Genomic DNA, 23,313 nt, shown 5'->3' with positions numbered 1-23,313 from the left:
GGGTGCAGGTCAGCACCACCCGGCAGCTTTCTTGCCCTGCCGGCCTGGAGTCTGCGTTCCCACAAGAGCCCCAGGCGAGTCCCGTGGGGGTTAAGTGTCCAGGCGCACTGCCCTATACCAAGCACTTTCTTCCTTCGCAACTTGTTATAATTGCAATCAAGTACTTACTTGGGCAATTCCTTACTTGCCATCCATCTTCCCCACTAAACAGGACGTTCCTAGCACACGCCTGGTGCATGGTGGGCCGTGGAATAAGTGAATGGATGAATGAGGTGAGTGAGTGAGTGAGTGAGTGAGTGAGCTCATTCCAGAGGTTTTGGCCATCTGTTTAGTTAATCCTTCTCCCTCTAGCCATAGGAAGCTGGGGAGGAAGAGGAAGCTTAGAGTTTTAAATTCAGAAGGAAACGGAGGAGGCTGTCTGTTGCTCCCCACTTGAGAGCCAGCTGTCCCGTTTTATGTACCAGCCACCTCTTCTGGGACCCATGGTGAGGCTTGGAGATGGGCTACACCAGGTCAGGTCATTATAGCTGCTTTCACCTCTGGCAATGTGGATGTAAGGCTCCCTCAGTGAGTCCTCCGTGGACCTCAACCCCATGCATCATGGCAAGTTCAGTGGCCCTAACAAGGTTGAGAACAGGAGGCTGTGGTCAGTGGAAGGCCATGTCCATCTACCAGGCTCCAGATCCCACCAGTAGGAGAGTAAGCTGCTGCTGCTTCTGAATGTGGTGTTTTCACCACCCTGAAGACGCTGGGTGTGGGGTCTGAGGGTCACCTGCCCCTTGTGCTGATGGCCCCGTGTTGTTGTTTTTTCATTGTTTTTTTGAATGTTTATTCATTTTCGAAAGAGACAGAGCACAAGCAGGGGAGGGGCAGAGAGAGAGGGAGACACAGAATCGGAAGCAGGCTCCAGGCTCTGAGCCGTCAGCACAGAGCCTGATGTGGGGCTCGAACCCATGAACCATGAGATCACGACCTGAGCCGAAGTCGGGCACTTAACCAACTGAGCCACCCAGGCACCCCTTTTTTAATGTTTTCTAACGTTTACGTATTTTTGAAAGAGAGCGAGAGACAGAGGACGAGCAGGGGAGGGGCAGAGAGAGAGGGAGACACAGAATCCGAAGCAGGCTCCCGGCTCCGAGCCGTCAGCCCAGAGCCCGACGCGGGGCTCGAACCCACGAACCGTGAGATCGCAACCTGAGCTGAAGTCGGACGCTTCACCGACTGGGCCACCCAGGCGCCCCTTGATGGCCCCATGTGTTTGTGTTGGGCTCACCATGCGCAGTGTGACCTCCTCCCAGATTGCCAGTTTGCTTGTACTCCTGCTGGCCCCTCCACCAGACTCTGTGACACTCCGGCCTCACGCGGGGACTCATGACCACAGTCCACCCCCTCGCTACCCCTCCGGCAAGCTGTGGCACCACGGTCGTGCTGCTGTGCAGAGCATCGTTGCCTTCAGGCAGTGACACTGCGGGGCTGTGGTCAGGGTTGTTTCTGGGCTGCATGGAAAGCTCGGTGGCCCGGCCTCCCGTATCTCCACCCTCAGTGCGTCTGTCGCTCTCTGACTGCCATCGGGGAAAGCTGTCAAATACAATGGCATTCAGAAAGTGGTAACTCGGGGCGCCTGGGTGGCGCAGTCGGTTAAGCGTCCGACTTCAGCCAGGTCACGATCTCGCGGTCCGTGAGTTCGAGCCCCGCGTCGGGCTCTGGGCTGATGGCTCGGAGCCTGGAGCCTGTTTCCGATTCTGTGTCTGTCTCCCTCTCTCTCTGCCCCTCCCCCGTTCATGCTCTGTCTCTCTCTGTCCCCCAAAAAATAAATAAACGTTGAAAAAAAATAAAAAAAAAAAAAAGAAAGTGGTAACTCGAGCATCCAGGAGATCACCGAAAGACGTCCCGGGCTACCCCGAGGACCCAGTTGTCCCTGTGACTTGAATGATGATGTTCACTCCGTCTTCCACCTGGGGGCTGGCATCCCGTACAGGACCAGCCTGCCAGGCCCGCTTACCAGTATGCAGGTGATATGTGCATACATATGTGCACACAGGCCTCCTGGTCCTTGTGGCCTCTGAGGACATCAGCCTTGGACCACAGCAAGAATGCCAGAGGGACAGAGAAGCTCTCTGCTCCCGGCCAGGCCCTGACCCACCTCTGCGTCCAAGGCACTGAACTTCACCGTCTTTGACCCGGTCCCACCCAGGCCCCCTGAAGAAGGGAAGGAGTGTAAGAGCCCCACCTCGTCACGTCCCATCAGGATTCCCGACGAGGTGTGTACCATCCCTACCTGGGAAAAAAGGCAGAAGGGAGCAGGACAGGGAGGGAGATCATTCCCCATGTAATGTCCTCATTTCCCAGGTTTTCATTCCCCCAAGTGTCCTAGATGAAAAGTTAAATGTGATACCCGCCCAAAAAGATAAAAGCCTGTGTTTCTCAAAAGTCACGCAGTCTGCAGCAGGAAGATCTCTTGTACTGAATGCCCGTGTCTCGCTTGCACGGTCTTCCCGGCGGTTGCTGGGGCGGGAAAGGGAGAGTCTTGTAGGTTTGCAAAGCAGGGGAGGGAGACCTGCCCGCGTGGGGAAGGCAGGTTACTCAACAATTCAGAGCAGAGGAACCTGGAGCGAAGCAAATATGCAAATCACGGCACGGAGGTTGGGGCAGAAAGATGCTTCAAATTTACAGAACGCCAGGTTAATCCGAGCCCATAGGAATGTTTGTTTCCATAAGACGCGATTTTTATGAATATTTACATACTTATTTAAGAAATCATATTCGAAATGTTTAATTCAGTAACTTATGTATTACTAAACGCACTCAAAACATGGGCTTTTACCGCTAATGAGAACTGTGTCTGCTTCGGAATGAGACTGTTCATCCTCTAGTCCTGGGGGAGGGCGGGGACGGGATGCTGGAGGTCCTGTTCGGGGCAGCGAACCCCAGCCGGGGAGATAAATGAGCATTGAGTGAGCACCTACTGGGTGCCAGGGGCTTTCCTTGGCATTAGACCACAGCTGTTCCGGACACACAGTGAGAAATATATTTTTGCACTCCTCTTCCTCACACACGCACGCGTGCACACGCCTCACACAGCATGTTCTCACGTCTGTAACTACAGCAAAAGTCTCATCCAACCCCTTCTTCCCGCGGGCCATCCAGGCTGGTACTGTCCATTCGGTTTTACCGTTTAGCTCGAGCCGGACTCTCCGAACGGACTTCGGGACTCGCCCACCCTTGATCCGGGGGTTTGGGACTCCGGCAGAACTTAACTCTGCCGGGGACGCGGTTCAGGAAACAGGCTTGGGGTTCCCAAGGCGCTTGGGGGTTCAAGTCCCGGCTCCGGTGCCCATGGGCCGTGCGGCTTGAGTAGGGCCCTTAGCCTTCCCCAGTTTCTTCATGTGTACCGTGGGGATGGTGACTTCACCCATCTTGTAGCACCGTTGTGAGGTCTAAGAGAGGGCACGCAGGTGAGTAGTGACGTCCTAGGTGCGTGGTTGTAGCTGGTGTGGTGACGAAGCCGTCGCGGGCTGCAGCACCCTGGTAGTGAAGAAAAACCCCGGAGCCAGACGGCCTGAGCTCAGAGCACACATCCACCCCTGATGACCCCTGTGGCCTCGGGTGAGTTAGTTAAACTGTCTGTGCCTCCAGCTCTTCGCCTACAACACGGGGGTATGAATAGAACACTCCTCGTGGGGTGATTCCAAGGATTAACAATAACGCATCCGAGTAACGCGCTTAGAGCTTGGCGGGTAACAAGCACGGGGTAAATGACGGACCTCATCAGCATCATCCTCTTGTGTCTTCGTCTTCACGCATCCTTGTGAGATCAGTTTCCCCCCATTTCACAGCTGGGAACACTGAGGTCCAGAGAGTCTGGGCAGGCTTCCCCCAGGTCTCGTTGTTACCAAGTGGTACAGTTGAAATTGCACGTTCTGAGCCTCCAGTCCAGGGCTGAGAGAGGCTCAGAGTTCCGGGGACCTGAGAGCATGTCTCAGGAGGCACAGGGACGCCCCAGCCGCGTACCCCAGTACGTAGGCACTGCCCTACGCACCAGGGAGTGTGAGTGGGGAGGTTGGTGCGATCAGTAGGCACGCAATCTAGTATTGGCCTGGGCGTCACGGTGAGGACGTTGAGTTTTCCGGTTAGAGATGACATAACGTGGTCCCCAGTGGACTGTCCACGTGTAAAATTGGCTTCTTGAAAATATCTCTCTTCAGCTGAATTCCACCACCTTTTCGTCACCTCTTGCCTTATTGTCTCCCACTGATGGCTGGATGCTGTGTGCCGAGGGGCACCGTTGAATCAGGAGCTCAGGCCCCTTCTGTCTTCCTGCTGCATACTCTACCTGGAGCCTAGGAGATGCGTCAGCGTGTGGCTTCCCCTAAGTGCTGGGGCCAGCCCCACCTGAACCCCATGGGCTGAAACTGGGTGGTGGGGGGGAGAGGAAGAACGTCAAGATGATGTCATCAGGAGAAGGGAAATGGATGTTGGCCAATCAAAGCCAACTGGTATCTGCCATTCATGGGTTCTCGGGGCTGTGCCTTGAGGCAGGGAACGGGATAGTTCTCCATCCAGGAGTGCAAATGGCAGCAGCCTGGGAGTCAGGAAACCTGGTCCAGGTCCCAGTTTGTGCTGCTGTCTAGTTATGGGGCCTAGCTCAAGCGTGTTCTTTGTGTCCCTTTGGCCTCGGTGTCCCCATCCGCGCACTGGGTAAGGGGGAGGGTTCTACCCTGATGTTTCAAGATGTTATAGACTCTTTACGTGTGGTCCTTCAGTTAGTATCCGGAGATGAAACTCGCCCAGAGAGGGGTTTTGAGGAGGAAACGCTAAAACGTTGTGCCTCGAATGAGCTTTTGTGGTTGAGAAAGTCCCTAGCAGCAATTCTCCAAGGTTCTTCCCACTCAGGTGAGCAGCTAAAGTCACAGCTTTAGTGGATCATCACTCCGACAGCTAAAGCCTTTCCAATTTTTCTTTTCCCTCCAGGCGTCACCGCATCGGCCCCTCCGAGCGTGTCTCCGCTCTTCGCAAGGTGAGCACCCTTGCCCGCCTCCTCTGCCTCCCTACCTTTCCCCTCCTTGCGGGGCTGAGGCTCTGGGGGCTGAATCCCCAGAGAGGAATCCCAGCACCAGCACTTACCAGCTGAGCCACCCAGAGCACATGACTCCACCTCCCAGGCCTCGGTCTCCCCATCTGGAAAAGGGGGAGACCGTCACGACGCCCGCCCCCTTGAAATGAGTTAAAACATGTTAAAAGGCCTTAGAATGAAGCCTGGAGCCGAGTGTCGAGTGTTGGCTCTTACTTCCTCTCTTCTTCTCTTTGTTCTTTTTGTCCGTCCTTCCTTCCCTTTCCCTCCCCTTCCTCCTTCCTTTCTTCTCCCTCCTTTTCACTCTCCCTCCTCCACTCTGTCCCCGCCTTCCCTCCCTTTCCTGCTGTCCCTGCCCCCCTCTTGCCTTGTCTCCTCTGCCCAGCGAGTGGAGGAGACAGGCCAGTAAAGCAGGGACCCCCTCAGGTGGACGGGCAGCATCAGTGTTGCACCAGAGGTGTGTGAAGGGCAGAGCGAGCTCCCTGATGGCCACGGCTTCCGGAGAGCCCTCGGTGGTCAAGGTGCCCTCGGCCTAGAGGGTCAGCTCCTCCATATGCCGACGCGCACCTCCCTTGACAACACTGGAGAAGCCGTTTGGAAGGAACACACTTTCTCAGCCTTCCTTTCCTTGCAGACGTTTTGGGGATTGTTAGTAGCAACAGAGGTCTGTTCGATCCACCTGAACTCTTCTTTAAGGCCGTGGAGTTGGAGAGTTCCACTCCTCTTTCTCTAGGTTTTCACCGTAGCCCCAGATTAATCCGCAAGGGAGAAAGGGGTTCTGATGGGAAGCCAGAGTTGATCGCCTGGAATTTCCACCTTCTAGATCGAAGGACAGGTGTAACTTGGGAGCAGGTTCAGATAAGGTTCTATGCTCAGCCCTGAGTCCCGACTCTCGGGACCCATGCTCAGGCGCGACAGACGGCGAGAATGTTGGCAGCTGAGGCGCCCTCCAGGACTGGTTCTGGCGTCTCCAAGTCCAGTGAGTTCCTCACGCACTTTGGAACGAGTTCCCCAACCCTTTATCAGCGTAGAAGTCAAAAGGAAAGGAAGGCAGGAGAACATCTTTTTGTAATGCCATAAACCTTTGTATCCATCTCACACCTGCTGTGAGGCTTCTTACATAGAAGGAATTCAGGAAAGGAAGAGATGTTAACTAACGTGATGTAACCAGGGGTACCTGAGCGGCTCAGTCAGTTAAGAATCCGAGTTCGGTTCGGGTCATGAGCTCACGGTTCATGAGTTCGAGCCCCGCGTCGGGCTCTGTGCTGACAGCTCACAGCTCAGAGCCCGGAGCCTGCTTCAGATTCTGTCTCTGTCTCTCTGCCCCTTCCCTTCTTGCTTGCTCTCTCTCTCTCTCTCTCTCTCTCTCTCTCTCTCTCTCTCTTTCTCTCTAGTAACATTTCAAAAAAAATTTTTTTTAAATAAATAAAATGATGTAACCAAAATGGAATCCAGTCCAGAGCTGGGGATCTCATTAACATCTACTGGCAAGCAGGCTGGTTAGAGCAGGTAGGTACAGGATGTCGGGTGCAGGAGGCCCTAGTGTCCCTGTGTGTGAGCTGAAGAAAGAGACTGGCCCAGTGGAGTGGTTAAGGGTGCAGCCTCTGGAACCGGGTTCAAAGTCTGCATCAGCTGTGCAATCCTAGTATGTTAGTTCTCTCTCTGCCTCTGTTTTCTTATCTGTAAAATGGGGATAAGGATCGTAACTACCTCCAGGGTCGTTGTAGTTGTATGAGCTTTAAATGGGCCAGTCTACATGAAGGAATTAGGAAGGTGCCTGGCACATAACGGGCACAAGAATTTTTAGCTGTTTTTATCACTAAAGGAGGTGGACCCGGTGGGGGCTGTTACAGACAGAGTGTGGTGGTTCAAGATGTGGCCACTACCCAAATTGGTTGGTAAAGCCACACAGGAGTGCAGACCTAGGCTTTGTGGGGGTGGGGGTGGGGGGAGGAGGGGGGACGGGAAAAGAGAAGCCTCCTGGTTTGAAACTATTGGCAGTGAATTCAGATTAAAAAAATAAATAACTGCACGAGCCAAAGAGATTATACTCAGGGATCCATGGACTGCGCATGGCCCCTGGGCCACCAAATAACCCCCCCACCTTGATGTGACTTATCACTGCCTGCAGGGCTGGGCCAATCTCAGTCTCTAAGTGAGAAGAGATGCAGTTTTGTGGTTGTAATTGTGAACCCTGGAGTCGGATTCCCGAGTTGAAATTCTAGATCCCCCACTTTCTAGCTGTGACCTCAGGTCTCGGGGCTTTGGTTTCCTCTTCTTGAAAATGGGAGTTACAAGAACCCCACCCCCCACCCCAGAGAGTTGATGTGAGCATCTGATGAGATATAATGCATGTTATCGGGCCTGTGTGACACATTTCGAGCCTGTGGTAAGAGCACAGTGATTGGGAAGCACTCATTCATTATATTACAGATGTCCTAGTAAGTGGCCCTTTAAATCCCAGGCCTTCATGGAACCTGTTACTCACCATGGAGTGCAGAATCCGTTTGTGTTCTTGGGTTGCATGTAACGGAATATGGAGTCCAGCTGATGTTAGCCCAAAAGGACCTATCCAGAAAATCTGGAGCAGCTCCCTGTGAGAGTAGAATAATCAGGCCTTAAGAAAGACCAAGAAAAGGACAGCTTCTGGGATCCAAGCAATAGGAGGGACCGAAAAGTCAGGCTCTTCAGAGTGTAGCTGCTGGAATGAACTGTTCAGCCCAAGATTTAAATTCCCGGGACAGGATCTGATTGGATGAATTCCGTCACGAGCCCACCCCTTGGCTAAGAGCAGGGCATCTTGATTGACAGCCCTGTCCCGGCTGCAGTCAACTGAGATGGTGTCTGAGTTAGGACAGAGAGGATAGGACAGACAGGCTGTGCTGCAGTAGTCAGTGGCGTGGACCCAGTGACTTCACACAACAAAGGCTTGTTTCTTACTCAAAGTTCCGTGCGGATTCGGTGAAACTCTCCGGGGCATCTCTCCTCTACACGCTGACTCAGGATCCAGGAGATATCCGTACCGTAGCTCTGACGTCTCAACCCTGACACTTGCTGCCAACAGAGGAGAGAGGGCAGGAGGGTCGCAGGGGATGGTTTTATTGGCCAGACCTGGGCATGGCTCATACATTCTACGGGGCAGAATCCAGTCGCGTGGTCAACTCTGACTGCAAGGCAGGTCCTGGTGCCCAGGAAGAGGAAAATGAAATGGGATTTGATGAACAGCTAAGTTGTCTCTGCCCTGGAAGGAGTTAAATACCCAAAGGAAAATGGTAGCGGTGACACCAAGATAAGGGGGATGGGATGGTAGTCTGGCTTCGGAGATGTAATCTTCTCTTTTTCCATGCAGATCTTGTCCGCGTGTCCTGCACGGCCAGCCTCCCACGGCCATGGCAGCCTACGGCCAGACACAGTACAGTGCAGGGGTCCAGCCAGCTGCCCCTTATACCACTTACCCCCCTCCGGCACAAGCCTATGGAATCCCTTCTTACAGTGAGTACCAGACCAAGCCCTCGCTTTCCCCCTGGGGTCCCCAACATCGTGGTCTCTCTTCTGTCCTGCTGCCTCCGTTAAAGGCAAAATGATAAATGCAGCCGGCCTCATTTTGGAATGGGAATAGAGGGAAAGGACAGACACTTTTAAATATGGTTCTAGCTTGACAGATTCTATCAAGGCCTCTTTTGCTTGCAAGAGTAAGAAACTTAGGGGCGCCTGGGTGGTGCAGTCGGTTAAGCGTCCGACTTCAGCCAGGTCACGATCTCGCGGTCCGTGAGTTCGAGCCCCGCGTCGGGCTCTGGGCTGATGGCTCGGAGCCTGGAGCCTGTTTCCGATTCTGTGTCTCCCTCTCTCTCTGCCCCTCCCCCGTTCATGCTCTGTCTCTCTCTGTCCCCAAAAATAAATAAACGTTGAAAAAAAAATTTTTTTTAAAAAGAGTAAGAAACTTAACCCAAGCCAGGTTAGGAAAAATGGAAGTGTAATGACTCTCCTACGGGGAAATCTAGAGATAGAGCTAACTTCAAGTACGGCCAGACCCGGGTGATCAGGGGAGGTCAGGTGTACCACAGCTCACTCCAGATTCGGATGTTTTCCTCTGCGTTGGCTTTAATCCCACACGGGTTTTTCCCACGTGGCAGCAAAATGGTGCCCGTCCCTCCGGGTTGGCATCCTTTTAGCTCAGCACAGCCAGTGGAAGGAGAGCCCATCTTTCCCAGCGGCCCCACCAGAATCCCTAGCAGCCCTCGTTGGCCCAAACTGGGTCACGTGACAAGGCTTCAAGCTAGTCAGGAAGGTGAACATGAGAGAGATAAGGAGGCTGAAGTGTGTGGATTGTGTCTGAGGGAGGGATGGTTCTCGCGAAGGAAAGTAAGCAGATGCCGGGAAGGCAAAAACAACAGACCTACAGACCGTGACTGTCAGAACCTTATTGCTACAAACCAAAGAGTCCGTGAACCTGGCCCAGCATCCACCGCTCACCTGTCCCCATCTGGGTACGGGTCAGGGTTCTCCAGAGAGGCAGAACCAATGGGAGGGAGATATCTATATCTATATCTATATCTATATCTATATCTATATCTATATCTCTATATATTGAGACAGAGAGAGAGAGAGAGAGAGAGAGAGAGACAGAGAGATGATAGGAACTGGCTCCCCCAATTATGGAGGCTGGGAAGTTACAAGATCTGAGGTTGGCTAGCTGGAGACCCAAGAGAGCCCATGGTGTCATTCCAATTTGAGTCCAAAGGCCAGAGAAAAGGAGGGGTAATGGTATAAATTCTGGTCTAAAAGTAGGCGGGCCCAAGACCCAAGAAGGGCTGACTTTTCAGCTCCAGTCTGAAGACAGCAAAAGACTGATGTGCCAGGTCAAACACTCAGATAGAAGGAGTCACCTCTTACTTAGTTAGCCTTTTTGTTCTATTCAGGTCTTCACTTGATTAGGTGAGGCCCACCCACATTAGGGAGGGCAATCTGCTTATTCAGTCTACAGATTCAAATGTTAGTCTCCTTCAGAGACACTCTCACACAGACATACCCAAGATAATGTCTAACCAACTGTCTGGGCAACTTGTGGCCCAGTGAGAGTGACACATAAAATTAACTATCACATTGCCTATGGCTTATATTCATGCTAGTCCTTCCCATCTTAACTGATGTGTCAACCCAAATCTCTTTTGGTAGCAAATGACGAAAATCCAGTGCTAATTAGCTTAAGGAAGTAAGGGTGTTGACTGCAAACCATAGCTGAACGATCTTAGGGTATGAGCTTCAGGCAGGGCTAAATCCAGGTACTCAAGTGATGATATGAAGACTCAGTCTCCTGCTTTCCTTTGGAAGGTTAACCTTCATTCTGAGACTTTCCCACTGTGGTGTCAAAGACAGCCCTCACAGTTCCAAGCTGTACCTCCCCCCAAAAGAGAGCTTCTCTCGTCCAGGACTTCCTGTACCATCCCAGGGATTCCTCTGACTGGACTCCCAGTCACTGGGGCAGAGACGCTGGGGCAGAGAAGATAGAATGCTCTGGATGGCCACATTTGGCCACATATCCACCGATGGAACCACGAGTCAGGTCAAGCTCATCCAAGAGAACCGAACTGAATGTAGGGCAAGGTAGTCCCCAGAGGAGGAAACCACAGACGCCTGGTGGAAAGGTAGTCAGGAGACCTGGCTTCTGGGCCCAGCTGCCTCTGACCTTCCCAGGCCTCGGTTTCGTCATCTGTTAAATGAATGTATCATCTCATCTTCCCAACTCGATGGTGTGGCTCAAGGGCAGAGACTGAGTCTTTCCTTTTTTTCCCTTCCTTTTCTCCCTCTCTACCTCTGCTCTGTTCTTGTGTTCATTCATTCATTCATTCATTCACTCAGCATTGGGTCGTGTGCTAGGCACACAGAGGCCAACAAAGCAGAATGGGCCCTCTGTGGAGCTTACAGTCTGCAACAGAGGCTGAAAAGTAAAGGCCAGTGGGTAATGTGGGTATCTCTTTTAACCTATAAAACATGCTTAACATTTAAAAAATTAATTGCGGGGCGCCTGGGTGGCGCAGTCGGTTGAGCATCCGACTTCAGCCAGGTCACGATCTCGCGGTCCGTGAGTTCGAGCCCCGCGTCGGGCTCTGGGCTGATGGCTCGGAGCCTGGAGCCTGTTTCCGATTCTGTGTCTCCCTCTCTCTCTGCCCCTCCCCCGTTCATGCTCTGTCTCTCTCTGTCCCAAAAATAAATAAAAAACGTTGAAAAAAAATTAAAAAAAAAATTAATTGCTAATTTTAGGAGCACCTAGGTGGCTCAGTTGGTGAAGTGTCTAACTTGATTTCAGCTCAGGTCATGATCTCATGCTCGTGAGATTGAGCCCCATGTCTGGATCTGTGCCAAATGTACCTTGCTTGGGGTTCTCTCTCCCTCTCTCTCTACCCGTCCCCCACGCACATGCACATTCTCCCACGCACATGTGTGCATGCTCTCTCTCCCTCAAAAGTAAATAAACATTAAAAAAAAATAAACATTTACAAAAAATAAATTAATTGCCAATTTTAAAATGCGAAATGCTAATGTAAAAATTTATATTTCTGGGGTGCCTGGGTGGCTCAGTCGGTTAAGCATCTGACTTCGGCTCAGGTCATGATCTCACGGCTTGGGAGCTCGAGATCCACATCGGGCTGTGTGCTGACAGCTTAGAGCCTGAAACCGGCTTCGAACTCTGTGTCTCCCTCTCTTTCTGCCCCTCCCCTGCTCGTGCTTTGTCTCTCTCTCTCTCTCTCTTTCAAGAATAAACATTAAAACATTTTTTTTTAATTTAAAGATTCTCTCCACCTCTACCCCTGTGCCCCCCTCACACTTGTTCTCTAAAATTAAAAAAAAAAATTATATTTCTAATGTCTTTCAAAAGAGAGAGAGAGAGAGAGAGAGAGAGAGAGAGAGATGATCCGGCAGCACTGAACCCACATTCTTTTTTGTGTCAGGAATAGGTGACTCTGAGTCAGGCTGTGCCCGTTAGCCTAAATTTGTCATGCTCCCCACCCAGCCCACATGGCTCTCTTGAATTATCTGCCTGTCTCCCAAAGACGTTTGAGTTTGCACCTCCTGGCCTAAAGGGAGAAAAACATTTTAAGATTTACAAATCTTCGCGTGTTTCGAACTATGCTCTGTGATACGAGGAGGAGAAGTCGGTCGTGAGGGAGAACGGGAGGAAGGCTTCATCTAGGCTCCAGCTTCGGGGAGGCCTTTTAGACAAAGAGCTGGTTCAGCATCCTAAGAACTGAGGCAGCCTCCAGGCAGGGGGGCCGCCCGTTGGAAGTCAGAAGGCCCCGAGATGGGAGGAATTTGGAGAGTCCCAGGAGCCCAATAGCCACAGCACAGTGAGGGATGAGGTGGGTGAGGCGGGCAGAGCCATGAGGCCTGGGAAGGATTTGGGGTTTTATTCCGAGCGAAACGGGAACTCGTTGGCAGGTTTATAAGCAGAGGGCTAAACGCTACAGTCTGGGTTTTTTTCCAAGATCGCGTCGGCCGCCGTGGGGAGCTTGGATTGGAAGGAAGGAAGAAGGCAGCAGGCAGGCTGGTCAGAGACTGAGGAGGAGTGCGGGGTGACGGTGGTGGCCCGGGGCAGGGCAGTGCATCGACTGAATAGACGGGGGGTGATTCTAGGGGTAGGAGTGGGGGGTCCTGTTGGGGCAACAGGCCAGGCGTTGGGAATAGTCACCGTCGCTGAGCTGACGTCACCTCAGTCCTCAATGTTCTGTGTCCTTGGGGGTAAAGAACCAGCTCAGGGTCCCCCAGCTGGTCGGTGGCATCAGACCCAAAGTAGCCTGGCCCTGGAGTCCAGTCTCTTCATCACTGAGCTCTAGTGCCTGTGACAGTCCTCGGCCCACAGGTGTGGGCATTGTTCCCAACCCTCTGTCCCTCCTGTGCTAGAAGGCTTGTGATATAATCCCACCTAAGCTACCCCACCTGGCTGACAGCCAGGGAAACCGAAGCCGTATTATTTTTCGGCATAAAAGAGAGAACCGGCCCTGTGTCCAGACACAACGTGGCAGGTGGTACAAACATATGTCCTGGGCTCACCCCCCCCCCTGCCCCCTTCAGTTTCCTCCGTCTCCTCACCATGACTGTGAAGACAGACGAGGCCGTCTGTGTCAGAGGTCGGCCACCGTTGTCTGCAAAGGTCCAGATGGTCCTTCTGGCTCTGCGGACCCTAGAGTCCCTGTCGCAGCCATTCAGCTCCACCACCATAGTGTGAAGGCAGCCGGACGCTATGGAAACTAACAGGTGTCTCTGTGTTCCAATAAAGCTTTATTTACACAGACAGGAAGTGGGCCAGACTTGGTCCACAGGCCGTGATTGGCCAACCCCTGATCTCTGCGAAGGGGTCAGCTCACAGGGCTGGCCCAAGGGACATACTCAATCAAGACAGCAGGGTCTTGCCAGGCTGCCGCACACACCTGGAATGTTCATGTCACTGAACAATGACAGGTAGGATGAAAAGCCATTTTCCTTCACCTGTGCCTGTGCCTGAGCAAGCAGTGTTTGCTCATTGTCTGGACAAACCTTGTTGAATCTTGTTAGGAAGCTTTCTCAGTGCTCCTTGGCAAGCAGCATTATTTACTTTTGTGCAAATAGCTTCAAGGAAGTGACACATTTGAGCAAGCCAGAGGGAAGAAGGTGAGCGGTATTGAATATGTTTTTTCCTCGATTTGTTACGCAACATTTAAGACATCGGTAAAAGCATGAAGACGAACACCACAAATACCACGAGCTGGAATCCAACGTAAGAAACAAAAAGCATAAAAGGTCATCTCCCTTTCTTCTCAGAGACACCCACATGCCTGGAGTTGATGTTTGTCATCCCTCTGCATTTCTTTATGTAGACTAGGGGTCAGCAAAGTTTTTCTGTGAAGAGCCTGATAGTAAATGTTTTCAGCTTTGCAGGCCCTACAGTCTTTCACAGTCACGCAGCTCTTCCATTATAATGCAGAAGAAGCCATCCTCCATAAACGAATGGATGTGTCTGTGTTCCCATAAAACTTCATTTGCAAAAAACAGGCATCAAGTCCCATTTGGCCCATGGGCCTATGTAGAGTATTGTTTTGCGTGTTTTACAACTTTGTATACGTTGTTTCTTTCAGTCTCTATTCTTTTGACACTTGCTTTTTCTACCCACCCTTATGTCTTACGAAATTTATCCCTGTTTGTGCCTGTGGCTATAGTTCATTCATTTTCACTCTGTGTAATATTCCATATTCCATTATTTGGTTGTGCCACAACTCATGTATCTATTTTTTTATTTTTTGAGGGGGGAGGGGCAGAGGGGACGGGGAGGGAGAGAGAGAGGGAGACAGAGATTGAGAGAGAATCTTAGCAGGCTCCACACCCAGCACAGAGCCTGACGCAGGGCTCGATCTCACAACCACGAGATCATGACCTGAGCCAAAATCGAGTCAGACGCTTCACCAACTGAGCCACCCAGGGGTCCGTCATTTATCTCTTATACCCCAAACTTAATCACTTAAAACAACACTGGTAAACTATTTCTGGTGCTTCTGTGGATTGGCTGGGTAGACTCTCTCCTGGTCTCCCTGGGGTCTCTCATGAAGCTGCATTTGGCTGGCAGGTCGGCTGGCATGGCTCCCTCCACCTGCCCTTTAATCCTGTGCTTGCTCACAGCATGCTGGTGTCAGGTTTCCAGGAGGGCAGAGTTGGGGCGCATGAGTGGCTCAGTCAGCTAAGCATCCCTGTCTTGATTTAGGCTCAGGTCATGATCTCAGGGTTTGTGAGATCAAGCCCCACATTGGGCTCATGCTGACTGCGCGGAACCTGCTTGGGATTCTCTCTCCCTCTCTCTCCCTCTCTCTCTCTCTCTCTCTGCCTCTCCTCCACTCGTGCTCTCTCTCTCTCTCTCAAAATATATGGACTTTAAAAAAAAAAAGAGGAGGGGCGCCTGGGTGGCGCAGTCGGTTAGGCGTCCGACTTCAGCCAGGTCACGATCTCGCGGTCCGTGAGTTCGAGCCCCGCGTCGGGCTCTGGGCTGATGGCTCAGAGCCTAATATAAAAAAAAAAAAAAAAAAGAGGAGGGCAGAGGTAGGAGCTTCAAAGGCACTTGACAGCTAGTCTCCAGAACTCCCCTCACTCAGCCACTTCTATCAGTCGAAACAAGTTACAAGGCCAGTGGAGACTCTAGAAGTACGAACATGGACTCTGCCTCTTGACAAGAGAACCTGGTCATGTTTTTCAGTCTACCCTAGAATATCTCAGTCTCTTAAAGAAGCAGAAGTCTTCCCCAACAGGAAGTGAACGTGTTGGCATCTGATGGTGGGTGACATTGGAAATTCAGGAACCAGGAGAAAGAACTCAATACTCTGAGCATATAATAGACTCCCCATGTCTGTCTTACAGCATCCTTTGATATCTTGTGTGTTGCTCAGAACAGTGGACCATCCTCCGTGCTGGGAGGGCTTCCTGGGGGTAGAAAGCAGGGACACTTCTCTTTTCCTTTGCTCCTCCATGTTTGGGAAGCATTGTCTTCATTCGCGAGACTGAGTGGGTGAAAAAGAAGGAACTGCCGTTACAAAACTGGAGCCAGAACTAGAAATATCCTTTAAAGAGATATAAACAGGGACGCCAGGGGGGCTCAGTCAGTGAAGGGTCCAACTCTTGGTTTCAGCTGAGGTCATGATCTCACAGTTCATGAGATCGAGCCCCGCGCTGGGCTATGCACAGACAGCACAGATTCCCTCTCTTGGGATTCTCTCTCCCTGTCTGCCCCGTCCCCTGCTTATGCTCTCTCGCTCGCTCGCTCTGTCTCAAAAATAAGTAAATAAGCTTAAAAAAGTAAAGAGATGTAAACATAAACAGCGTGGAGATACTGTTTCACACCTGTTAGGTAGACAGAGATAAGCACAGTTTATTACGTTTTCAATAAAAATACAACCTGTGGGCTCCTGATGGTGGATCAAGCCGCTTGCCTCCGTACAGTCCCTTCTCCAGCCAGCTGCTCATGGAATCGGTGCCTGTGCTCTGGGGAAGCATGTCAGACTGTGGCTGAAGCAAACGACACATTTGTAACTGTGGCCTTTGGAGAAGCAGGTTCCTCCCACAAGAAGAGTGGAGAGTGTGTCTTAGGATTAAGTGGCATGGGCATCTTTACAGAGGAAGGATGGTTCATTTAACACTCACCCCAAATCTTGATGGACATTAACCACACATGGCCCTACTCTGTAGAGTAGGGGTTGAAAACTCACTACCCTCAGAGCCAGGCAGGAAGCTTGAGGCATGTACAAAATATGGGTCCCTCTTTTTTTTTTTTTAATTTTTTAAATGTTTTTATTTATTTTTGAGACAGAGAGAGACAGAGCATGAGCAGGGGAGGGGCAGAGAGAGAGGGAGACACAGAATCCGAAGCAGGCTCCAGGCTCTGAGCTGTTGCACAGAGCCCAATGCGGGGCTCGAACCCACAGACCGCGAGATCATGACCTGAGCCGAAGTCAGATGCTTAACCAACTGAGCCACCCAGGCGCCCCAATATGGGTCCCTCTTGACCTGCCTTTCCCTTTCCTACTTTTGATAGGGTCCTAGCATGTGAAAAAAAAAGAGTACAAATGCAATGAAAAGACAGCACTGAAAGCAGACATTTATGTTTCAGAGACAGTGCAGTATCTATAGTGACCCCAGGGAACCTATGGGGATAGGCTGTGTCATCACATGGGAATGCAGGCATGGTGTTGCTAGACCATCTCGCTGTTCAAATGAAGCCATAAGTCCAGATTATTTGGTGAAATCTCCTGGTTTTTCAACAAAAGCAACTAATTCCAGATTTTCCTTAAAAATATGCAGGCCAAGCAAAATACGTTTATGGGCTAACTGTGCCTCACAGGCCACCGGTTTGCAGCTCCTGATTTGGAAACTGATAAAATTGTGTGCTCTCTTGGTTCAGACGCTCTTCTGCAGGTGACAAGGAAGCATCCTAATCATGTGTCCCCGGTGCCTCTTTTTCCTCCTTCCAAGGTATCAAGACAGAAGATAGCCTGAACCATTCCCCCAGCCAGAGTGGATTCCTCAGCTACGGCTCCAGCTTCAGCACCCCACCCACTGGACAGAGCCCGTACACCTACCAGATGCACGGTCAGTGTGGCGCTGCGGCCCCTTCCTGTCCACCTCCAAGGCACTGCCTGACTTAGGTGTCCCGTCATTCATTCGTTTGCTTGCCAGATTTATTGAGCGCCTACTATGTGCCAGAATCTATCTCCAGGAGTTAGAGCGGTGGACAGAAGAGAACAGACATGAGATCTGCCCTTATGGCAATTGCATGGCAGGAGGGAGAGATTGACAGTAAACAAGGCAACGCATAAACCAGCTAATTTTGGAAGAAGTTGAGTGCCGTGAAGCAAATAGACATGGAGTTTGGGTAGAGAGTGATGAGCAATTTAAGGGTCAGGAATGGTGAGATATACAACTGTAGACGGGGTCATCAGGGCAGACTCTGAAGAGATGACATGGGACAGAGACACAAAGAGGTAGGAAGACTCAGCCATGTACAGGCCTGGAGGAAGAGCATTCCAGGTCGCGGGAACAGCCAGTGCGAAAGCGGTATGCAGGGCAATGTCTTGATGTGTTTGAGGCACAGAACAGAGACCAGCAAGGCTGGAGCAGGATTCAAGGGGTGTGGGAGGAGAGGGTGTTGGAGAGAGAACAGAGCCAAATTATGTAAGGTCCTGAGGGCTGTGGGTAGGAGTTGGCTTCGGTAAGTGTGACGGGACAGGCGAGTCCGTTGTAGACTCAGACATGCCCGGTGGTAGGAGTTTGGGGCAGGCTAGTAAAGAAGCTGGTATTCCAGGCAGGAGGTTCAGGGGCTCTGCATCACCCTACGGAGGCCTTAGAAGGGGCAGAAGACTCCAGTGTGTAACTTCACCCCACATACCCTAAGTAACTGGATTCCTGGATTCTTCTGTGCCCACTCTTTGACCTTCCTAGGGCCCCTTCTCTTCTTAGAGTCCCTTGGGAGCATATTGGGGCTGAAGCATGGAGTAGAGGGGCTAGTGGCAGTCATGTGGGGGATCCGCATCCTGGTATTTTTTTCCTTCATGAAATCTGGTAAAAATGACCGTCAAGGATTTGAAAAATAATATGCAAGAGTAAAGGAGTAATGGGAAGTCTGTGGGCTAATGAGCGATTATACTTTTCTTTAAAAAAAAAAAAAAACTTCGCAAGTGTTGTCACTTTGTCTTGTAAATGTCTTATTAAAGAAACAATAAAAATGCATATCAAGGGCAGCCTTTCAGAGAAAAACCTGGCGAAGGGACTGCAAATGATCTTGGGGGGTGGGGGTGGAGAAAGGGGCTGATGAGCATCAATGCCCAGCCCTTGGAAAAACTCCCATGTAAAGGTCTGTATCAGAGCTTGTTGGTGACACCATCAGCCAACACCAAACACTTGCCACGTGCCACACGATGTTGTCTGGATCGTCTTATACAACCTTCATGGCAAAGTGTTGGTGCTGGTATTATTCCCATTTTCTAGGTGAGGCAGTTGAGGCATGGAGGGAATGATCGGTTTGCCCGACATCAGGGCAAGGAGTTTAGATTTTACTGCAAGTGCAGTAAACAGAATGTGTCGAATCTCTTCGGGGTCTGGCAGAATCCCATCCCCCAGGCTGACCCCCAAAGCCTTGCTCTTCTCTGCTTCCGCTTTCGCCTCTGGCCCCCCACGGCAGCCTTCTGAGTCTCACTGAAGGGTGCAAGCTCCTGGGACCCATCTTCAAGTGGGAAGTGAAATTATGGCAACAGTCCTGATAATAAAGGCTTCTGAAGACGCTGAACTTGAACTTGCATTTGGGTCACTCTCAAGCCAGTGTTTACTAGCTCTGCGAGTGGAGATGAGACCTACTGCCTCAGGACTTCTAAGGCCATGAAGGTTGAACCGCAAACACAGTCCACCCTCCCCCATTCTGACATCTTTCCCCACCCCCGCAGAAGATAAGTGGATTCAGTGACGTTAGGAGTGGCTCTCCATCCGTCATTCTTTCACTGTGTATTATTGAGTACGAGTTCTATGCCTGGCACCCTTTTAGGCACTGGAGACATGGCCAGCAACAGTGACAGCCCCTCAGAGAGAAGGCAAAGAATCAATTAACGAATAAGCGGATTATTAACAGACTTTGACAGAGCTTGTGAAGGACAGAGACAGGGCAGTGTGATGGGCAGTGATGAGGGGCGTAGCCTACGGTTGACATAACCCAGATGGTTAGGGAGACCCGAGTAATGGAAAGGTGCAAGCCACATGAGCAGCTGGAGGTTCTCCCAAAGGAGAAGCATGAGTCTGGGGGCAGTGAGTAAAGGGGATGAGATTGGAATGCAAAGAGGGGACCCACCCCCGCCCCAAGCCGGGACATATAGAATATGTCATTTCTTCTCTGGTCCAAAACGAGGCCCGGAGAGGGGAAGTGATTTACTCAATATCACACAGCCAGTAAGTATTCAGAGCTGGCATTCGGACTCGGATTTCTGGGATTCCGGAGCCTGTGCTGTTTCCTCCAAGTGCCATTTCCTGGACTCTTTCAGGATTCCAAATAGCATCCTAAGCTATGTGTATACCATACGCCATTCCCCTTAATCCTCCCAATAGCCCTGTGACCTACGGTCTATCATCATCCCCATCTTACAGATGGAGAAGCTGAGGCACACATTGGTAAAGTAACTTGCCCAAGTATGGCGGTGGGATCTGAAGCCAGGCCGTTTCACTGCAGAGCCCAGGCATGCAACCCCCACACCATCCTGCCCTCCCCACTCTTGTAGAACCCTCTAGAAGACAATTCTCCATGGATGAGCACTTGCCTAAACCCTGCCTCGCCACCTCAATCCCCACCAGCCCTTCACGAGTCGAAAAACATCTGCTCTGTTCCCACCCAACCATGGGAATAATCCAGGTTATTTTCTTACCGTCCTTGTGGCCCAGATGTCAGAAGGGCTGCGACAGCAGCTGGACTTTGTCCCAATTAACTGCCTTCAGTCTCATGCTAATGGCCATAAACTGCTCTTGAAACAGCCCAGGCATTCTGCAAGCCTGACATATTCCTCCGTAAGTATTTTTTTCAAACACAAACACACAGAACGCTCACACACCATGCCCATGTGCTTCCTATTAACTTTTTTCTTTTTTCAAGTTGTTCCAGAGGAGAAATAAACTCTGAAACTACTCCGTGTGCGTTTCAGAATGGAAGACGTCAGTTCAGCTTAGCTTTTCAGATGAGGAAGGGAATGAAGAGAGGGTCTGAAAACACTCAGAGTGAAATTGGTCCGTGTGGCGAATCTGGGATGAGTCTTTTTCCTCGCTAGGAATTAAAATCATAATTTCGTCAAAGCAGAAAGAACCCAAGCAGGGACCAACCACCCCATCACTTTGCAGATGAGTAAACTGAGGCACTGCCACAGAATGGCTTGTGTAGGGTCACAGAGCAAGCATTAGATAAGCCGGATGCCTCCCTCTAGGTCCTCTACCTACTCTCATAAACTTCCAGAAACCTCAGCGGGGTCATCACCCCTCAAAGCTCTGGTCTGAGATCTGTATCTGTTTGGATAACACTGCCCCTCCACCAAATGTATAATAAACATAAGAGAGAAAAGTTCACAGCACTCGTCAGCCTTCGCTTGTTTATTTTCTTTTTTTTAAGTTTACCCAAGAGTTTTTATAACTGAAATGTGTTTCTCATGGCTTTGATTTTTGTTGTTGTGTTTCTTTTTGCTTCTCCTGCTGAAACACTGCTACTCACAGAAACGGCTCCAAAGATTAAAAAGAAAACATCTTGAGCGTGTATTATAAGAACTTGCTGGTGCCGTGGAGGGACTGAGAGCCCCAGACCACACACCCCATGATTTGAATGAGGCACTTGACTTCCTGTGCCTCGGTTTCCTCACCTGGGAACTGGCATCCTAGCAAGGGAGAGGACCTCAAGGGGCTCTCGGGGGGACGAAATGGAATGATTCCTGGGCACGTCAGATGAGGTCCGTAAGGCTGGGTGCTCTTTTTCTCATTCCTGCTGTTGGTTTTGTAACATAGGTGTTAACATCGGTAACCCTGAAGTCAGGCAAAGTGAACTTTGCAGTGTTCCAGCATGTGGCACTGAGCCAGCATTCTTCCCCTCTAACATTGGGTAGTGATAATACTGATGCATGGCATACTATGATAATTAAATGAGCTGAACTCTTTGTGTGTGTGTGTGTGTGTGTGTGTGTGTGTGTGTGTGTGTGTGTGAAGTATTTAGAGCAGCGCCTGGCACAAACTAAGTGCTCTACCAATGTTAGCTGTTGTTACCGTTGACCCCTTGAACAGTAGGGATTTGAACTGCGCGGGTGGGTCCGCTTACGTGCAAATTTTTTTTCAATAAATCCAGCAGAGTCCTGTGAATGTATTACCTGTTCCGTATGATTTTCTTAACAACATTTTCTTTTCTTAGCTTACTTTATTGTGAGAACACAGTATGTAGTATATAGGACACCCAAAGTACGTGTTAATTGACTGTTATTGGTGAGGCAGCATAGACTGTGAGCAGTGAAGTTCTCTTTTTATCGTTTTATTTTATTTGTGTCCATCATGACAAGTGTATTCTGTGGTAGTTAAGTTCAAACGTTATACAGGGAATTTCAGCTGCGAGGGTTCCAGAGACAACGGAATTGCTATCTTAACTTCAGGTCTGACGGTCTGTGTTCTTCCCAAGTTCACCTGTGTTTCCTGAATTCTCAGTTTTATTAAGGAGTCCTGGTAGAAGAAAAGAGGAATACTAATTTGAGACTGTTGAGTCTTCCACATCAGCATAAACTCCCCTTCTGGTAAAAATCTGCCTTATACGGGGACTTGAAAATAGATCTCTTCAGTTCCTTCTGTATTCCTTCTGTATTCACCAAAGACCAGGGAACGTTAATACTGAAGCTCAGAACCCAACATGAGCCATTCAGGAACATGGAAGCATGTGATTCGGGGATGAGGGGGAGAATTAAAAGCCTAGCAGAAGGGTCTGGAAGCCAGTGATCTCAGCCAGAGACTTCAGGGACCGGTTTGTGTTGGACTTGTGAAACCTAGCAGTTTCTGGCACCAGAAAGCTGTGTGACTTTGGACAAGCCATTGAACTCTCAAGATCTGTATCTCACAGCTCTGGTGCTCACAGATGCTCACTGAAAAGATAGAGAGGTTGGAAAAGTTCATGGTCAGCTGCATCAAATACATTTGGTAAATAGTGTGCAGCACAAAATTAAGTAGATGTCTTTGCTGCAGGACTTCTCAGACCCTTTGCAGCCCGATGCACCTCGTGGCTCTTCAGGAGTGGAATTCAGTAGCCAGTCTTTCTGGGTAGATCTGGATAGGGACCTTCTCACAAAAGACTGCTCTGTTCTCAGCAGGAAGTCCTGGGCGTGATGGGCCTTAGAACCCTTTCTGGTAAAATTGTGTGATTCTCCAATTAAAAAAAAAAAATGATGAACATGAATGTGTTCTTCTTTTCTGTATTTTATTTTTGCTGAGATACAATTCACATACCATAAAGTTCACCCTTTTAAAGTAAACAATGCAGAGCTTTTACTATATTCACAAAGTTGGGCAACCCTCCCCACTCTCTTAATTCCACATTTTCATTACACCTTTTTTTTTAATGTTTATTTGTTTTTGAGAGAGAGCGAGTGAGCAGGGGAGGGGCAGAGAGAGAGAGAGGGAGACACGGAATCTGAAGCAGGCTCCAGGCTCTGAGATGTCAGCACAGAACCTGATGCAGGGCTCGAACTCACGAATTGTGAGACCGTGACCTGAGCCAAAGTTGGACGCTTAGCCAACTGAGCCACTCAGGCACCCCTCGTTACACCTTTTGTAAGGTTCCTGGACCCAATTCCAACAGGGGAGTCCCCCCGCCCAACAACACCAAGCGATTCTTGGACACCAGCATGGCATCCAAGAATTCAAGTCAATTCTGACACTGTCTACCTGGAGACAGCATCAGATTCCACAGGTCAAGGGTTCGGTCCTACAAGACTGCCCCACCCTCCCTTCAGATGCCAGTCACGAGCCCAGACTGTTACCTGTCCTTCTGACCGACCGGCTACAGACTGGAACTTCCAATGACCCCTCCTTGGGTTTGATTACTTTGCTAGAGAGGCTCACAGAACTCAGGGAGACACTTACTTACATTTACCAGCTTATCAAAGGATATGAATCAAAAGCCAGTTGAAAAGATACAAAAGGCAAATTTCTGAACAAAGGAGCTTCGGTCCTCATGAAGCTTG

The 23,313-nt window shown here is 50.4% G+C and overlaps 1 protein-coding gene across 4 annotated transcripts in view; it reads left to right on the top strand.

Annotated features, from left to right (window-relative positions):
- The window catches only part of EYA2 (EYA transcriptional coactivator and phosphatase 2), a 266,177-nt gene that overhangs the window by 94,624 nt on the left and 148,240 nt on the right, over positions 1–23,313 (top strand). For 2 of the 4 annotated variants that reach the window (XM_023251154.2, XM_023251153.2), the window contains exons 3-5: positions 4,972–5,017; positions 8,421–8,563; positions 17,057–17,173. In XM_023251154.2, coding sequence (XP_023106922.1) covers positions 4,972–5,017; positions 8,421–8,563; positions 17,057–17,173 — 306 coding nt within the window. Of the gene's footprint in view, positions 1–4,971; positions 5,018–7,605; positions 8,250–8,420; positions 8,564–17,056; positions 17,174–23,313 lie in introns of those variants that run through there. The other 2 variants (XM_045053517.1, XM_023251155.2) reach the window with 2 other exon arrangements.

Source organism: Felis catus, chromosome A3, assembly GCF_018350175.1.
Source record: "Felis catus isolate Fca126 chromosome A3, F.catus_Fca126_mat1.0, whole genome shotgun sequence".
Lineage (NCBI taxonomy): Eukaryota > Metazoa > Chordata > Mammalia > Carnivora > Felidae > Felis > Felis catus.
This window is presented reverse-complemented; position numbering and strand designations above follow the sequence as displayed.